Genomic DNA, 17,730 nt, shown 5'->3' with positions numbered 1-17,730 from the left:
GCCACCTCCTCTAATGCTGGAGACGATTTTTTGTGTGCCTTGATTTATTTTGTGTGACTTTAGACCCATTCACGAGATCTGTCTCTCCCTCATTAGCAAGTAGACACCTACAATGTCTTAAAATGTCTAAAAGGGTCTAAAGTTGTCTGAAATGCTATTTATTCGACTTTTTGGTTTTTGATATTCTATCGTGTAGACAATAAAACATCACGTAATCTGGCTGCTTGCTCGTGGGACCTCTAATGAAAGAGACAAATCGAATTTGGCTCATACATGCATACTAGGAGTTTCCTGTCCTATCTATTTATTGTCCTTGGTCTCTGAGTTGTTACCAGACAAAGTGATGTAACTGGTCCACCATAATGTAGAAATAACCCAAATAATAACACCTCTGAGAAGTCTGGAAAAATCAAAAAATGCTAAAAGAAAGATTTTCTTTTTCTTTTTTTTGAAAAATAATTTTTGAAAAATATTTTGCGGAAACCTAAGTAGGGTTCCCCTGAGTATACCCTGAAAAATTATATATGTATATACAGTATATACATACATATATTGCGTTAATCCTCTTAGCTTGGTAAAGCACAGTTCACATCCCATATCACCTGAAACTGCACGATTTGTGAGCAGTAATGTCCATCTGCCACACAATAGGATTACCTCTGCTTTACTGTCTCACCAACCAGGAGGTGGGTGTGTGGTCGGGCATAACAATAAACCAAATCAAGGCCCTTCTGACCTGAATAATGCATCATGGCATTAAATGCTATGAGCGCAATGCGTGCCGCTTTGCTTCCTGCCTGGATAGCTTCAGCAGCGTACACTTAGCTTATTTTAACGTACGCATGCGCTCATGGGGTCGGAAGGGCATTGTTTTAGTGTGTGTGTGTGTGTGTGTGTGTGTGTATTTATATATATATATATACATACATACACACACACACACAATCAATCAGGATATTTCATCATTATAAGCAGTTCTTCATCGCAGGCTTCAGAACCAAGACTGCAGTAAGATAGAAGATCGAAACAGCCTCAGTGAAGAAAGCGTTCGACACTGCTTGCAATACACAGGTGAAGAAATGCAAGAAACTTCTATCTCAACTTGCATCTAAATCTCATATGATGCACAGGCCTTCTCACCTTGGGCAAACTGTTATCAATTGCAGTAAACGACATCTGCCCGGTGATGAAAAATCAGTTTCAGCCCTGGGTTTACACTTTGTAGTGCCACTTTAGCAGATTCCCATCAAATACATAATCCAATTGAACCCAGTCTTAAGACACTCGGCAAAATCTCCGATGGTCCAAATCTATTTTCAAGTCACTGAAGTCATCTCCAAAGCTGAGATCCCTAAACCAAACATCAGTCAAACGGAGAAGAAAGCTGTTACCAGACTACAGCAGGATGCTTCTGTCCACATAGTCACTGCAGACAAAGGCATTATGTCTGTCATCATGGACAGAGAGGAATACGACGCCAAGATTCAACATTTTCTTAACATCGATACCTCTAAGAAACACTCACGAGATCCAATGCCAGCAATGAAGAGAATGAAGGCAAGCTTTTATCTTTCCAACAAACGCATACTCTCCCTAAGGAATTCTCTTTCAAACTTCTCACGTCATCCTCAACATGTCCAGTTTTATTTGGACAGCCAAAGATACATATACCAGATACTCCACTTTGGCCCATCGTTTCAACATGGCTATGGGTTTGAGTACTCAGCCCTAGTCTCTGCACCATTTCTACCTAAACTCTGGCTATGTTATGTAGATGACATCTTTGTTATATGAAAACAAGACGAGAGAGATCTCAATATTTTTCTTCAGCACCTTAACAATCAGCACTGCAACCTTAAGTTCACCATGGAAGTCGAGCAACAACAGTCAATCTCTTTTCTTAACGTCCTCATTACCAAGTGTCCTAATGGCAAGCCTTCTCACGAGGTAAACAGGAAGCCACCTCACACGGACTGCTACCTCATCTTCCACTCTTTTCGTCATCCTTCAGCTAGCCAATCCATGAGCAGCACTCTTATTTGTCAAGCTTACACTATCAGTGACAAGTGTAACGTGCATCGCAAACTACGCCACATCATGACTGACCTTACCACAGGATCATCACTAATCCAACAACAGCTAATGATCCAACTCCGGAAGCTAGAGCATGTGTTATTCTCCTTCACTGGACGTACACCACACCACATTCAGTGCATTCTCAAAACCACCAACGTAGCAGTGCGCCGTCGCTCGACAAACAAGCTTGAATCTATTCTTCACGCACATAAGGACAGAAGGCCTTTGATCCACCATCCAGGTGTTTACCCCATTCTTTGTGATGGTGAAACTGGCAGGTCTTTCACCACTAGACCAAAAGAACATCAAGCACATAGTAGATGAGGCAAACGGGAAAAATTAGCGATAGTCAATCATGCACAGATCAATAATCATCACATACTATAGTCAGGCAGCAAACTTCTCATATCCATCAGAGCACAAGGAGAATCAGAGAGGTTATGGAAATCCATCTACATCACATAATCCCCCAAGAAAACAGGCTACCCATTCACGATATCAGTCTCTCCCTCATTAGCAAGTAGACACCTACAATCATAGCTATCATTACACTGAGGACAACATACCAAGCCATTGGAGAAGAGATTTAATGATGGAAACAATGATGGATTCCATGACCTTGCTGAGTATTGGGAGCAGGCTGATTGGTTTGTAGTTGAAAGTATCTGTTTTTGCATCTTCTTTCTGTAAAGTGGTAACGTTTTCTGATTTCCAAGCAGATGGCAAATGACAGATGACCTTGAGCAAATGAGAGGGTGAAGAGAACAGAAAGAGGGTGTGATAGAGCAGCAGGGCAGGGTATTAGGACATGTGAGCTAATGCCGTCTGGTCTGGTTGCAGAATCACGGTCAAGGTTTAACATCAAAGGCGAGGTCGAGATTTCGGATCTGGCCAATAGGGTAAAATGTGGCATAGGTTTCAATAGTTATTTCCAGGTACACATATACATGTGTGTGTATATGTATATATATATATATATATATATATATATATATATATATATATATATATATATACAGTCACGTGAAAAAGTAAGTACACCCCATGTAAAGTTTTGACTTTGTCAACATATTTCAACATACAGCTATTTGATCTTCATTTCAACAATATTGATAGATAAAGGTGATATAATATAACAAATATCATGAACCATTTACATTTTGTAGTCCATTCTATAATTTAAATAAACATAAATGCAAATTTCGCATGTGGAAAAAGTAAGTACACCCCGACATTTATCACCACTTCAAATACCTAAAATTAGAATCAGGTGCACCAGTTCAGGTGCAAATGATTAGAACATCGATAGAGAGGATCTTGGAGGAAGCTGTCTTATTTAAACCTCAGACATTTCGTTTGGTTTGCTCTTTGTTGTTGAAGTGTGTGGTGTCACCATGCCTAGATCAAAAGAGCTCTCTGAGGCCTTCAGAAAGAAGGTTATAGATGCCTATGAGTCTTGGAAGGGATTTAAAAAGATCTCCAAACAATTTGAAATCAATCATTCGACTGTCCGGAAGATCATCTACAAGTGGAGAAGATTCCAAACAACTGCCAACTTGTTCAGGCCAGGCCGCCCCAGCAAGTTCAGCCCGAGAGCAGACCGCAAGATGCTGAAAGAAGTCTCGAAGAACCCCAGAATGTCATCACGGGACCTACAGGTAGCTCTTGCCACTGTTGATGCCAAAGTGCACGCGTCTACCATTAGAAAGAGGCTGCACAAATTTGATCTACATGGGAGGTGTGCCAGGAGGAAACCTTTGCTGTCCAGAAAGAACATCAGGGCAAGATTAAAGTTTGCCAATGAACACCTAGGCAAAGACCAGCACTTCTGGAACAATGTGCTCTGGACAGATGAGTCAAAGGTAGAGCTATTTGGCCACAGTACCAGAAGACATGTTTGGCGAAAACCAAAGACAGCATTTGACCACAAGAACCTGATACCAACTGTAAAGCATGGTGGTGGAAATATTATGGTTTGGGGCAGCTTTGCTGCATCAGGGCCTGGGCAGCTCACCATCATAGAATCCACTATGAATTCTTCATTGTACCAGAGGGTGCTTGAGGATAATGTGAGGCCATCTGTCGGAAAGTTGAAGCTCAACCGAAGGTGGACCTTGCAACATGACAATGACCCTAAACATACCAGTAAACCCACCAAGGAATGGCTGAAAAGAAAGAAATGGAGGGTTCTGGAATGGCCAAGTCAAAGCCCGTATCTAAATCCCATCGAGATGTTGTGGGGGGATTTGAAACGAGCTGTGCATGCAAGAAACCCCTCAAACATCACACAGCTGAAATAATTCTGCATGGCAGAGTGGGCAAAAATTTCTCCCAGTCGATGTCAGAGACTGGTAGACAGTTAGAAGAAACGCCTACTTGAGGTTGTTCCTGCCAAAGGGGGCAATACCACCTATTAGAGCCAAGGGTTTACTTACTTTTTCAACATGCGAAATTTACATTTATGTTTATTTAAATTATACAATGGACAACAAAATGTAAATGTTTCATGATATTTGTTATATTATATCACCTTTATCTATCAATATTGTTGAAATGAAGATCAAATAGCTGTATGTTGAAATATGTTGAAAAGGTCAAAACTTTACATGGGGTGTACTTACTTTTTCACGTGACTGCATGTATGTATATATATATATATATATATATATATATATATATATATATATATATATATATATATATATATATATACATGTATATATATATATCATTGTGAAATCCCAACTCCAAATTTTGAGTGGTGATCGCGCCAGAACCAGGTCCCCTACAGACCTTGCTGCACGGTCCCAGGACCGATAAGCCCCGCCTGCCGTGGAAACATTATCTCTCGGTAACATTGAACATTGGTCGGAGAACGGATATAATTTACATATGTATATTGTTACGGATCCGGGTTTTGGGGTTTACCACGAGGAGATTTCTCGGGTTCCTCCCGACTACCAGTCCTGAGGCAACTGGTCGTGGATAACTATGCAATTTGGTAGGTTGCTAATCAAGCACAAACATCAATCAGCCGACCAAATTTCCAAGGGTCCTTCATCTGACATCGTTTACCTGGGGGTGACGTAGCCAACCTAACCGGGTATTGCGCTCCCCGGTTTGTCCTCACCTTAGCTTATCCAATCAGGGGCAGTCCAGCGAACTGCCAAGTACGGACCGACTAATGTTATCGAGCCAATTGGTTTGGGAAGAATGTACTGAACTACCACTATTGCACCTTAGGCAAGTTAATTGGAAAAGATATGAAATGGGCAGGTTGGAATCAACTGTTTCCAAAAATAATTCACACGAGTATTTACAAGGAAAATAAAGCAACACATTCACACAGCAATTTACAATGTTACGGTTCATCAGAGGACCTGAGTTTGATTCCTGGTCTGGGCTAATTTTCCCACATATGTCAATTCATATATATGTGTGTATACAATGTCTGTGTGTCTGTTCTTTATGGAATAGAAAACGGCTTGGAGGACCTCCACCAAATTCTATATTCGTGCTTGGGGTACACAGAGTCAGGTCATGGGAACTAAATAAATCCTCCCGGCCCCCACCTCCCCACCGCAAGTGTGGGGGGACGAATAGTGGTTTTAGTTTAGTGGATTAGTTCAAGTGGTTTAATCACTGCCCCCTGCCGAAGGGAGGGGTTATTGCGGGTGGGAAAAATACAATTCAACAACACAACAACAGGCATTTTAAGGCCATTCCCCCTGCTAGAGCGGGGGTAAGCCAGGAAAAATACAATTCATCATACTAAAATACGCAATTTGGTGTCTGTCTGTCTTTGGTTGCTGCTTTCATTCATTACTTATCCAATCTCAAACAAACCTGCCAGGGGAACTAAGGGTCATAAGACAAAGTTGTAGTTTCTATGTTTGGCCCCACCCTAATGTAGCGCTACTCCAAGTGCTAGTCGGAGGGGTTATTATGGGTGACACTTTATCAGAGGCATTAATAAATATATCTCCAGTAAGAGGAATTCTAATTGAATTGAAAGAGTTAGAGGAAATGTAACAGAGGCCTTATGTTGCTTTCGACTCGAATGCAAAAACTCCAGATGTATTACCATGTTTTACCCTTGGAAAAATGCCTTGTTGAGGTGTATACATAACAGCTTTATTTTTGTACTTGAGGCAAACTTTTCATTTGCACAAAGTCATGGAAATAGGTTTTACCTAAATTACCATGATCTCGTGTAGAATACATCACAGCATCGAAATAATTAATACATTGAAGGGTTCAAAAGATGTTGCAGAAAATGTAGAGATATTTGATCCTGTGACAAAACTGTCTAAAGGACCCTTCCCCAATGCTTTTGACTCGTACTATATAAAATCGATTTCTTGTTGACCCTGATCAAATAATATCCTTACATAATATCTCTCCTTGGGGGTGATTGGGTTGTGGGCTCTTGAATGACATAGGGTAAGTGCCTGTTGTGATGTGGAGTTTGGTGTTTCAAGATGAACCTTCAAAGATTCCTCAATGTTTTCCCCTGTCCCCAGCCAGCCTCACGTCGAGTGAAGTTTGTTTTGGAGGATGGTGTCCGGAATGACCTTTGTGACTCGTCCCAGCAAAGCTTCGCAGACAGTGGCCTCGGTGACCCTGAGGCCCAGCAACTGGCCACCCATTCCACGAGCTCCGGAATTTCGGCGACTTTCAAGTGTCCGGGCTCCCAGCTCACGGCACCTCTTCTCTCCGACTCTCGCTATGAACGTACCACACCTGATGGATGCACCGGAGAGAGCGAACACCCGGAAAGTGGTGAGATTTGGTTTAACACACCTTCCATTGGTGTTATGCATATCACAGAATCCTCAGATGTTTTATGACAGCAGTTCCCTGGGAATTAGGTTTTAACTGGAAGCTTTTTTTTTTCCTGAGAAAGGAACACATCATGATAAATCGAAGTCATTCATTCCTTTGTTCAACAAAGACGGAAAAGGAGATTGCGAAGATAGGATTAAACGGCAAGGAATGTATGTTAATTTATTTACTTATAATAAAAATCTTTGATTTGTATGACTCACACGCTGTCTTTGGTGAGAGACAGGCAGGTATGGTGCATATAAATATGAGCAGAATGATGTACTGCCCTCCTGCTTGCAATGCTCTATGAGACATTATTTGTCAGAAATGTTGTTTTGGAAACATTGGAGAAGCCAGGAACAAACAGCGAAATGACCAGCATTGATTTGTTTGGTTTCTTTCTACTCTGTCTTGTGCTCATAATCGTGTGTGGGTATTTGTTGTTATCTCCAAATGTGGGTTTCAGAACTTGGAACGGAGCCCTCCCAGGTCTCGGTGTGTGTGTGTGTGTGTGTGTGTGTGTGTGTGTGTGTGTGTGTGTGTGTGTGTGTGTGTGTGTGCACGCGCGTGCACGTGTGTATGAAAGTTGTTTTTGCCTGCTATCCCCATGCGTGGTTGGGCCTCAGGAGATATAACAGAGATTTACCGGGTCTCAAAAGTGTCCACCTCCGTAAATCGTGTTGTGTGTGTTTTCAAAAGAAAACTAGAATATATCTATATATCGATATATATATTGTTGCGGTTTTCCGAAGCCCGTTCCCGTTACAAAGGGGGGATTAAACCCCTTTTTCTCCTTGGGTCTTCGGGTCCGCGAGGCCGAATCGCCACTTCCGGGCAAACATGAAAAAGGGTAGAGGGACAAATTTGCATGTACATTTAACCCACGCTGCCACGAAAGCGGGGATCGAGTCTCGCATGAACCACGCGTGATTGAGTACACCCGAGCGGATGGCGTACCACGTGACTCGTACCATGCGAAGCCAATTGATGGAAGGGACAGGACGGTCAAATCAGAGGAAGAACACAATTTATTATTATTTACAATGATCAGGATGAAGGGAAGGGGACACAGAGCAGAAGCTTAATCAATCTTAAATTAGCCCCAGACACAGGGCCCACTCACTCACACGGGGAAAAGAAGAGAAGAATGTTCGCGCGCCAAGCGCGCTTTGCCGTCGGTCGCTTCGGGGGCAGCTCGCCCGGCTTGGCTCTCCGATGTTCACGGCACGTATGCAGGCGAAGGCAGGCAGGAGGAAATCACGCGGCGTCCTCTCGAGCACGCGATTAATACAGCGCAGAGCGCAGGGCACGTGGGAAGTTCGTGTACAATAGGCAATTCAATTCGCTCGTTCTGCAGCTCCACTCGCGTTCTCAAGCTCAACCCAACTCACTCTCACGGGGAACTGTAACTCGTCTCACAGGGAACTGTAACTCAGCACACGACTCTGACTCATCTCCCGTCTCTCTCCTCAACTCAACTCATGGGCTGTGCGACTCTCAACTGAACTCACCGGGAACTGAGGTGGGGGGGCTCGGAGCAGGGTTTTATGGCTCCGCTCTGGCCCAACTCGAATGTTCCAAACCCCGCCTCTGGTCGTCGTGGTTAGCCACTCCCCTCGAGCCCTGATTGGCGGCTCGTGCTTACCGACCACTCCTCCTGCAGTGCCTCCCTTCGGCCTCGGTAGACTTGTTCAGGCCTGCCACGTGGCAAGCTATCGCCAAAAGAACACCTAAGCTCACTGGCCTACTCAACGCAAAACTAAACACAGGAAAGGACTACGCTTACATTCACTAAGAAATAACTGAACTATCGCGAGGCTTCATGTTGTGGTGCATCTACCTACGAGGGGGGATTAACCTTTATTCCAAAACCACAACACTACACCCCTCTCTCATCAGACTCGGCCCGAGTCGAAACCACCAATGGAACGACCGGTAGAGCCTGACATGCAAAATTAACCTTACTTTTAAATGTGACACATAGGTGTGGTTCCCCCTACCATTTACTCTGACCCATGTGTGCGACAGTTTTAGCACTAAATATGTCCCTCCTATTGCGTTGAGCAGCTACCTAACAGTTTCACGCCCACAACTACCCGAGTATTTCCGGAATTTTCAAACTAAACACATAGCCGGTGGGCAGCATTCTTATATTTACAAGCACGTATATTTACAATTCTATGACCCAGGACCTGTTCTTTTGGAAGAGAAGATTGGAGGGGAGAGAAAACACCACAAAACACACTCATAAATAGCACTTGCTGCTTGCTTCTTGCATCTTGCTTCTTCCTCCTTCCGTGTGCGTCTAACAAACCGGCTGGCCGCCTGACCGGCATACAGGCCATTTGAACTTCGGGGCCAACTAACTTGCAGAACTTCTCGTCCCTAGCACACAATAATAAAGAAAAATGCTTTTATTTGGCCAGCAGGGCCGTTCTCACGTAGTCCAACTGCGTGGCATCAACGCCACTCAAACAAGTGGTCGAAGTGCAAGATGATTTTTCAGCAAGGTGCTGCACAGCAGAGGTGTGCAAGGCCACAAGATTTGTGGTCCATGAATGTGACAAGGTGCAGCAAAAGGGTTGGTAGCAAAGTGCTGCACAGGTCGGCTGCACAAGTGCAACAAAGGTGCAGCAAAATGACATGGCAGCAAGGTGTTGCACAGGTCGGCTGCACATATGTAGCAAAGACAGGGCAGCAATGTGCAGAAGGGATGCTGCACAGTTCGCCCTCAAATGGTCCTGGGGCGGGGGAAGAGACAAGGCACAACAAGCAAGCGGAAAGCACACAGTGGCACATAGAAAAACAAGGTGGTGCGGCGCGAGGGATGTGGAAGAGCGAGCAGAGCAGGCTCGTCCCTAACCGTCCATACCCCCCACCGTTGGCTACACAACCCTAGCCCCCCCTTGTATTTAGAATCCGTCACTACGTCTTGTCTCCCATATCCCCCTCTATACCAAATTCGTCTCCCATTCCCTCCCAAGAAGGAAGGGATGGAACAAACACAATGTCACTTTTACGTCCTGATGCGTCTCACAACTCAAACAGTTCCCCGAGCCTTGGTGTGGAGCTCGGCCTCCTCAGTGACTGGCTGTGGATGGTGTGAAGGGATTTCTCATCCTAACTACTCTAGTAACATTTACTCATTTAAACTACCCGGGGTCGTATCCTGCCAATCGGCCTCTTTAAACTATGTGGTTCTAAGAACCCGAATTCCCATTGCCCACTCTGTGGTGCCCTCTGAATTTGGGTCTCACTCCCGCAAATTTTCACTCTGTGCCCTTGCACAATTTCGGGGCTGAGTCGTGTGGCCCTACCAGCAGGTATACCTACCTGCGCACCTCCGCCACTGAAGCCACCACCCGAGCTTACCTGCTCCTCATGACTACCTAATCAGGGAAGGCCCTCCCTGGCACTTACCCCCTCTGTGCCCACCTTGGCATTGGGCAACCTGGGTCCTCTCCTGGGATCCTCGGGCCCCACTCACACTACAACTACCCTAACTGGCTCCCAGAGCCTACCTGCGGCCTCACCTGGCTGACAAATTACCAGTGGCGGAGTGCCTCAATAACTATACTCACCAATTAAGCCACACGCCCAGCCATTCCACAGTCTCATGCACCCTACAAAGCACTACTTTTCCTCTACTCGCACCACAGGTGTCAATATCCATACAAATTTACCTATGCCCTCGACCTGGCTTTACACTACCCCCTCCTCCCCCCGGGCTTTCGTGAATGGGTTCCACTCCCCCGATTCACTCCTTCGCACCATGCATTCCACACCTTTTATTCCACACCAAGCATTCCACACCCCTTATCTCGCACACCATTTATTCTCACACCACTTTTCTCGCACACCACTACTTTTATTCACCATTATCTGGCACACATATTGTGCTCACACACCTCAAACACAATTCCATTTGTTCTCAACACACAATTCCTCACACACACAGCATCATCTACCTAACTACTTCCCCTAAAACTCGTGCTTCCCCGTCGTCCCTTTACACTATGCACTCCCTTGTCTTTTTAACATCCATCTAAGCTACCTACGTCCCCTCTATAGGTCAGGCATCCTACTTAAATCTTGTCCCTACAGTCTGCTAGATCCCTAACATTATCCTAGCCCTCCCTCAGCTAGCTTCTGTGCCCCATGGAGGCAACCATTGCTGGCGCCCCATGTGCCTATCACTGCCATCCCCCTAAACTAATGCTCATGGGCCCCGCATGTGAGGAATGGTTACACAACCATTCCCCCCACGTGGGGGGACACTACTCTCCACAGTCCACTACACTTCGAGCCCCCATCTCTGGAGGTGCATTGTCACGGCTCGGCCTCGAAGGGCCGAGCGATCCATTTGGGTGGTTGGTCGCCTGTATGGGATGTCCGTCCGGCATTTTCGATCCAAGGGAGGAGGGATGGATGGGCCGAGGTGCAGGGCTCCATGCTGGCGCGGGGCCTCGCGGTCCCATGCAGGATGACCCCGCCGGCCATGGTCGGAGCACCGCACCCGACAGGGCGCGCGGCTCCGAAAACTCCTACATCCCCTTGAACCTCGCCGATCGCCTTTGCCGCCACGGCACGGCACCAACCATACAGTGCGGGGGCCGGTACGAATCTTGCACGCCGGTCCTTGTGAGACCGACGCAGCACGGATTCCCTCCGGTCCCTGCTGCACACAACTCACCGGGGGCTCACGTCTGCGACTCGTCCCGCTAAACGCTACCCTGGTCGGTGTCGATGCTTGAGCCGCGTCCTCACCACTCGCGACCCACTCCGCACTCGCACACCCAGGTGCACACGCGCCTCCCACACATCCCGTTAAACACACTTTCCGCACACAGTCCGGTGTGCATTCTCCCTCACACTCTGTTATTGCACATTCTGGTGCACACCACCCAGGCACACTCGCACCTTTCACGCACCCCATCATTGCACACCCTGGCGCACACTCTTTCTCCACGCACTCTTCTTGTACACATTCCATAACACACTCAGGTGTGCACTCCTGCACACACTCTGTAACTCGCTTTGGTGTGCAACCCTGCACACATGCTTTTTTTACACACTCAGGTGTTCACTTTTCCATTACACACTTTTCTCTCACACACTCGGGTACGGACTCTCTCTCACACTCCGTACCAGTCGCCCTTGTACACCGGACAATGGGCCCTTCGCAAATTGTGCCACCCTCCCTCGTACACCGCACAATGGGCCCATCGCGAACGCCGGGTCTCGCCTCTCTCCCAAGCGCGCCAAAAACCCGTTCGCGCCAAACACATTCGTGCCATTTTCGCTACTCATCTCGGGGACCTCCTTCTCCGGCTTCTTTGCCAGCACCTACAAACCTTTTATTGAATTCGCAAGCCCGGCATCACGGTGCAAATTCAAACTTTGTGCGCATTCCATTTCTTCCTTCCGTGACTTATTCACTTTCGCTCCCGTCTCTTCGGCCCCAATTGTTTCTTTTTCCTCGACGATCGTCGGCGCCCATAAAATTTCTTTTTCCAACTCAGCCTTCGCCGGCGCCCCCGAAATTTTATTTCCCAATTCTATGATCGTCGGCTCCTCTACACCCCGCGTTGCGACTCCCATAGCCCCGGTCAATTTGGCTGTCCTTTGCCCTAGCTCGCTCCCCACGCCTTCTCCACACCGCGTCACCTCGTCGCGTACCACCGCGACCTTTCCGCCCGGCTTGCTCCCAATGTCCTCCCCTTCCTTCTTCATATCCCTATCCATTCGATCAAACGTTTTGTTCATTTCCGTATGTCTTCTACCCGGCCGTACCAACACAAACGCATGTCTTCAACACTCATTTGCACAACGGGTTTGGCCCCCGCCGCCACGTGCGAGGCGCCGCCATTTCCTTTACCTACCGCCGCACCCTTTTCAGCTTCCACTACCAACTGTCCCTGCCGGTCCTGGGTCATCAGTTTCTCTTCTTTTATTATTCCCACTGGCATTTGACCACCTTGGCCAACCATGGTACGAATAGAAATTTTGATTTTACAAACTAAATTTCGTGCGCTCGTAATTTGGAGTGCGTGAAGCGCACTCGAGGTCCAATTATCTCACACTCCCAGACACCAATTTGCTGCAGCCAATTTGTCCAAATTTTTTTTCAGGTTTCAAATCCCACTCCTGACTACCAATTTGTTGCGGATCTCCCGAAGCCCATTCCCATTACAAAGGAGGGATTAAACTCCTTTTTTCCCCCTGGGTCTTCGGGTCCGCGAGGCTGAATCGCCACTTCCGGGCAAACGTGAAAAAGGGTATCGGGACAAATTCGCACGTACCTTTAACCCACGCTGCCACGAAAGCGGGGATCGAACCTCGCACAAGCCACGCTTAATCGAGTATGCCTGAGCGGTATGCGTATCACGTGACTCGTGCTGTTACTTTTATGGAACCCGATTCAAGCGGTTCTATTCGTACCATGCGAAGCCAATTGAGGGAAGGGACATTATGGGAACTCATTATGGAGACCTTATATTGACAGGTGTGTGCCTTTCCAAATCATGTCCAATCAATTGAATTTACCACAGGTGGACTCCAATCAAGGTTTAGAAACATCTCAAAGATGATCAAGAGAAATTGGAGGCTGTTGAGCTAAATTTCAAGTGTCATCGCAAAGGGTCTGAATACTCATGTCAATGTGATATTTCAGTTTTTTATTTTTAATAAATTTGCAAAACTTTCTAAAATCCTGTTTTCTCTTTGTCATTATGGGGTATTGAGTGCAGATTGATGAGGGAAAAAATGAATTTAAACGATTTCAGCATGAGGCTGCAACATAACAAAATGTGAAAAAAGTGAAGGGGTCTGAATACTTTCTGAATACAACAACAACAACATGCATTTTAAGGCCATTTTCCCTGCTGGAGCGGGGGTTGGCCTTGCGGTCCCCATGACAATCTTCTCCATTTTGCCCTATTTTCTGCATCTCTCCTTGTTAACCCCCTTGCCCGCATTTCTTCTTCCACCATCTTATCCAAGTCTTTTTCGGTCTTCTCCGTCCTCTACTTCCCTCTACATTCATTTCCATCACTCTTCTCAACCAGTCACTTTCATCCTTCCTCAACACATGACAAAACCATCTCAACCTGTTCCTCTTCACAGCATCAATCACAGGCTCTATTCCCATCATCTTTCGCAATTCATCATTTGTCTTCCTCTCTCTCAATGAGACTCCGCACATCCACTGAACCATTCGCATTTCCACCCTTTCCAGCCTTCGTTGCTGCTCTACGTTCATTACCCATGTCTCACTCCCATAAATCATAACACTTCTCACAAATGCAGCATACACCTTTCCCTTCAGCTTCAACGACACTCCCCTCCTCATCAGCACGCCACTCAGTTCCCGAAACTTCTTCCATGCACATCTCACTCTTGCAACCGTTGCCGAGTCTGATCCACCTTCTCCATTCAGCATGTCTCCGAGGTAGAAAAATGTTTTCACACCTTCCAACTTCACGCCGTCTCCAAGATCCAACTCAACATTTCCTCCATCTGCAGCTCCCTCTGTGCACACCTTACATTTGAATGTAGCTGCCACACTGGTTGATGACCCTTTCAGACCACTACATTTTTGATGAACCCACTCAGCGCACATTGTACATTGAATGGAGTTCACTCCGACACCCTTCCTGCACACAGCAGCTGGCCACTTCCCAGTTCTTTCCACCTCACCACATGCTTTACCACTTGCCATCAGCTTCGTCTTTCCTATATTCACCTTCAGACCTTTTGTCTCCATACATTCCTTCCACTTGTTCATCTTTTCCTTCAGTCCATCCATACTTTCCACAATCAACACCAGATCATCTGCATACAACAACTCCCATGGTAAACCTTCCTTTACGTTCTGAACCAGCACCTCCATCACAGCTACAAATAGTAGTGGACTTAGTACCGACCCCTGATGCACTCCCACCTTCACCTCAAACTCACCACTGTTCCCGTCCTTCGTCCTTACAGCTGTGCATGCTCTTTTGTGCATTGCCATCACTACTCTGATCAACCATTCCTCCACTCCTAACTTCCTCAATGCCCATGTCAATACTTCGCGTGGAACCCTATCGAATGCTTTCTCCAGATCAACAAACCCAAGAAACAACTTCTTCCTCTTCTCCATGTACTTCTCCTGCAACTGCCTCACAATAAAGAGTCTGTCGTTCCTCTTCCTGGCATAAATCCAAACTGCATTTCGTCGATCTTCACCTTCTTCCTTATCCTCCTCTCCAACACCCTTTCCAATACCTTCATTCCATGCTCCAATAACTTTATCGCTCCGTACGAGCCACACTCCAGAGGGTCACCTTTCCCCTTGTATAGAGGGACGAGGGTACTCTGTTCCCACATCCACTGGAATGCGGCCTTCTTTCACCACCAGATTACAGATCTCTGTGATTCGCTTCACACGCCAACTTCCTGCTGCCTTCAACATATCTCCCACAACTCCGGTAGGCCCTCCAGCTTTTCTACTCTTCATAGCTTTTATCGCTTCCTCAACTTCCTTCTCAATTATCTTCTCTGCCGGTCCTAAAACTGGGTTACTCTCTATGTTGCCATCCCATTCATTCTCTGTATTCAACAGCATTTCCATTTATCTTTTCCATCTTCCTTTAATTCCATCTTGGTCCACAACGATTTGTCCCACTTCATCCTTCAAGCAACTCACCCCTATCACATCACACCTCTCTTTCGCTATCTGCTTTGCAATCCTGAATACCGCTATCTGACCCTCTTCTGAATCCAAGCTTTCTCCGAACATTTTCCTACATGCCTCCTGCGTCTTTGCTACCTCTTTCTTTGCAGCCTTCTTGGCTGCCTTATAACTTTCATGCTCTGCTATTTCTGCTCCCGTACCCTTCGCCTACTGCCACTCCTTGAACTTCTTCCTCTTCTCGTCAATCCTCTTTCCAACTTCCTCATCCCACCACCATGTTTCCGAGTGCCTCGGTGGTCCTTTTGTCCATCGACATACCTCACCAACGGCTCCCAACAGACTATCTTTCATTGACATCCAACCACGTTCAAGCTCAACCACATCATCCTCTACCCTACTCAGCCTCTCTTTTAATGCCTCCCTTACTGTCACCTCTTTCAACCTCCACACCTTCATTCTCGGTTGGTACTTCACCCGCCGAGCTCTCCTCGCACCTTTCACCCTTATGTCACAGACAACCAAGTGGTGCTGTGAAACAGCCTCCTCCCTTGGGATCACCTTTGTGTCCCGGAGGTGCCCCCTATCTCGCCGACGCACCATCAGGTTGTCAACGGTTGTCGTCGACCCACCTGACGTGTATGTAACAAGCTTATTATCCTCTTTCTGGAACTGAGTATTACAAATCAACAAATCAGCTCCATCAGCAAACTCCAAAATCCTTTCACCCTCTCCATTTCTCACACCATATACTTAACCCCCATGAACTCCCTCAAAACCATCCATACTCCTTCCCACATGTCCATTTAGGTCTCCTCCTACCACAACAACTTCCTCATCTTTCACGTTTTCCATCAGCTTCTCTATCACACACCAGAACCTGTCGTTCTCTTCATCGCTCCGACCAACCTGCGGAGCATATCCCGAGATGACGTTCACCAAGAGCTTTCCAATCATCATTTTCACCATCATCAACCTGTCACTCACTCTAGTCACACTCCTCAGGAGTCACACTCCACTGTCTACAAACTCCTCAGAAAACAGGACACCAACACCATTCACGCCCTCCAGGCACCCTTGCCACACAAACTTGTATTTCTGTCCCTGCCTACCCTTCACCATTCTCACACCACTTCCCTTCCATCTCGTCTCTCAGTTTCAACTTGCGGCATCCGTTGCCAACTCATTGAAGGAGGGGTTCCATGGTTGGAGACCCAGGAGGACCCCACTGCTGAGAGAGACATAAGAAAGACTGGCTGGAGTTTTGCAAAACACACCTGTACAAGTCAAAAAATACTTCTGAGAGAATGTCCTTTGTACATATGAGACTAAATTGAGCTCTTTGGTAAAGCACATCATCTCTATGTTTACAGAAAACAAAATGAAGCCTTCAAAGAAAAGAACACCTTCCCTGCAGTCAAACATGGAGAAGGTTCAGTGATGTTTTGGGGTTGCTGTGCTGCCTGTGGCACTGGATGCCTTGAAGGTGTGCATGGCATCATGAAATCAGGAGATTACCAAGGCATTTTGAAGTGCAATGTTCAACCCCGTGTCAGAAAGCTGGGTCTCCGTCGAAGGTCATGGGTCTTGCAGCAGGACAATGACCCAAAACACACTTCAAAAAGCACCCAGGAATGGTTTTATTTATTCTTTTTTCATACTGATTTTGTACTGTCCTCCAAAAGGAATTTATTTTTTCATACTGATCAGATCAAGTGTTGTACTTTCGAATTATGATGTCATATATGTATATACCACGCCATAATTATGACGTCTTAACTCGACAGGGACAATGCTTCATCTAATCATATATATACTGTATATACAACGTACAAGTACAACGCGTGATCTGATCAGTATGAATCAAACAAAAATTCCTCTTCAACTGTTATTCCAATGGACACTAAGTTTTCAGAATATATGCGGCTCCTCCTGTAGAATTTTTTTTAATGATAATCATAACGTCATAGGTCACGTGGTACAGGCGCCATCTTGGAAAAATCGAAAAAAGTTGCACCTCTATATCTCCGAAACCGCTCCATGGAAAAAATTGAAACATGGCTCATTGTGAAGTACTCCCCTTGGGGAATAAAATATATTAATGATGATGTTATCTTAATCATGACGTCATAATTCGACAAGTACAACGCTTG

At 46.1% G+C, this 17,730-nt stretch overlaps 1 protein-coding gene across 1 annotated transcript in view; it reads left to right on the top strand.

The window, feature by feature from the left end:
• The first annotated feature begins 1,866 nt into the window (after nucleotides 1–1,866).
• The window catches only part of LOC137437222 (uncharacterized), a 175,290-nt gene continuing 159,426 nt past the window's right edge, over nucleotides 1,867–17,730 (top strand). Inside the window, exons 1-2 of the mRNA XM_078766291.1 lie at nucleotides 1,867–2,232; nucleotides 6,600–6,858. Coding sequence (XP_078622417.1) covers nucleotides 1,867–2,232; nucleotides 6,600–6,858 — 625 coding nt within the window. The remainder of the gene's footprint in view (nucleotides 2,233–6,599; nucleotides 6,859–17,730) is intronic.

The sequence above is a fragment of the Myxine glutinosa genome, chromosome 12, assembly GCF_964187855.1.
Source record: "Myxine glutinosa chromosome 12, kmMyxGlut1.1, whole genome shotgun sequence".
In the NCBI taxonomy this organism is placed as follows: domain Eukaryota; kingdom Metazoa; phylum Chordata; class Myxini; order Myxiniformes; family Myxinidae; genus Myxine; species Myxine glutinosa.
The sequence above is the reverse complement of the archived record's forward strand: the minus strand, read 5'-3'. Positions and strand labels throughout refer to the sequence as shown.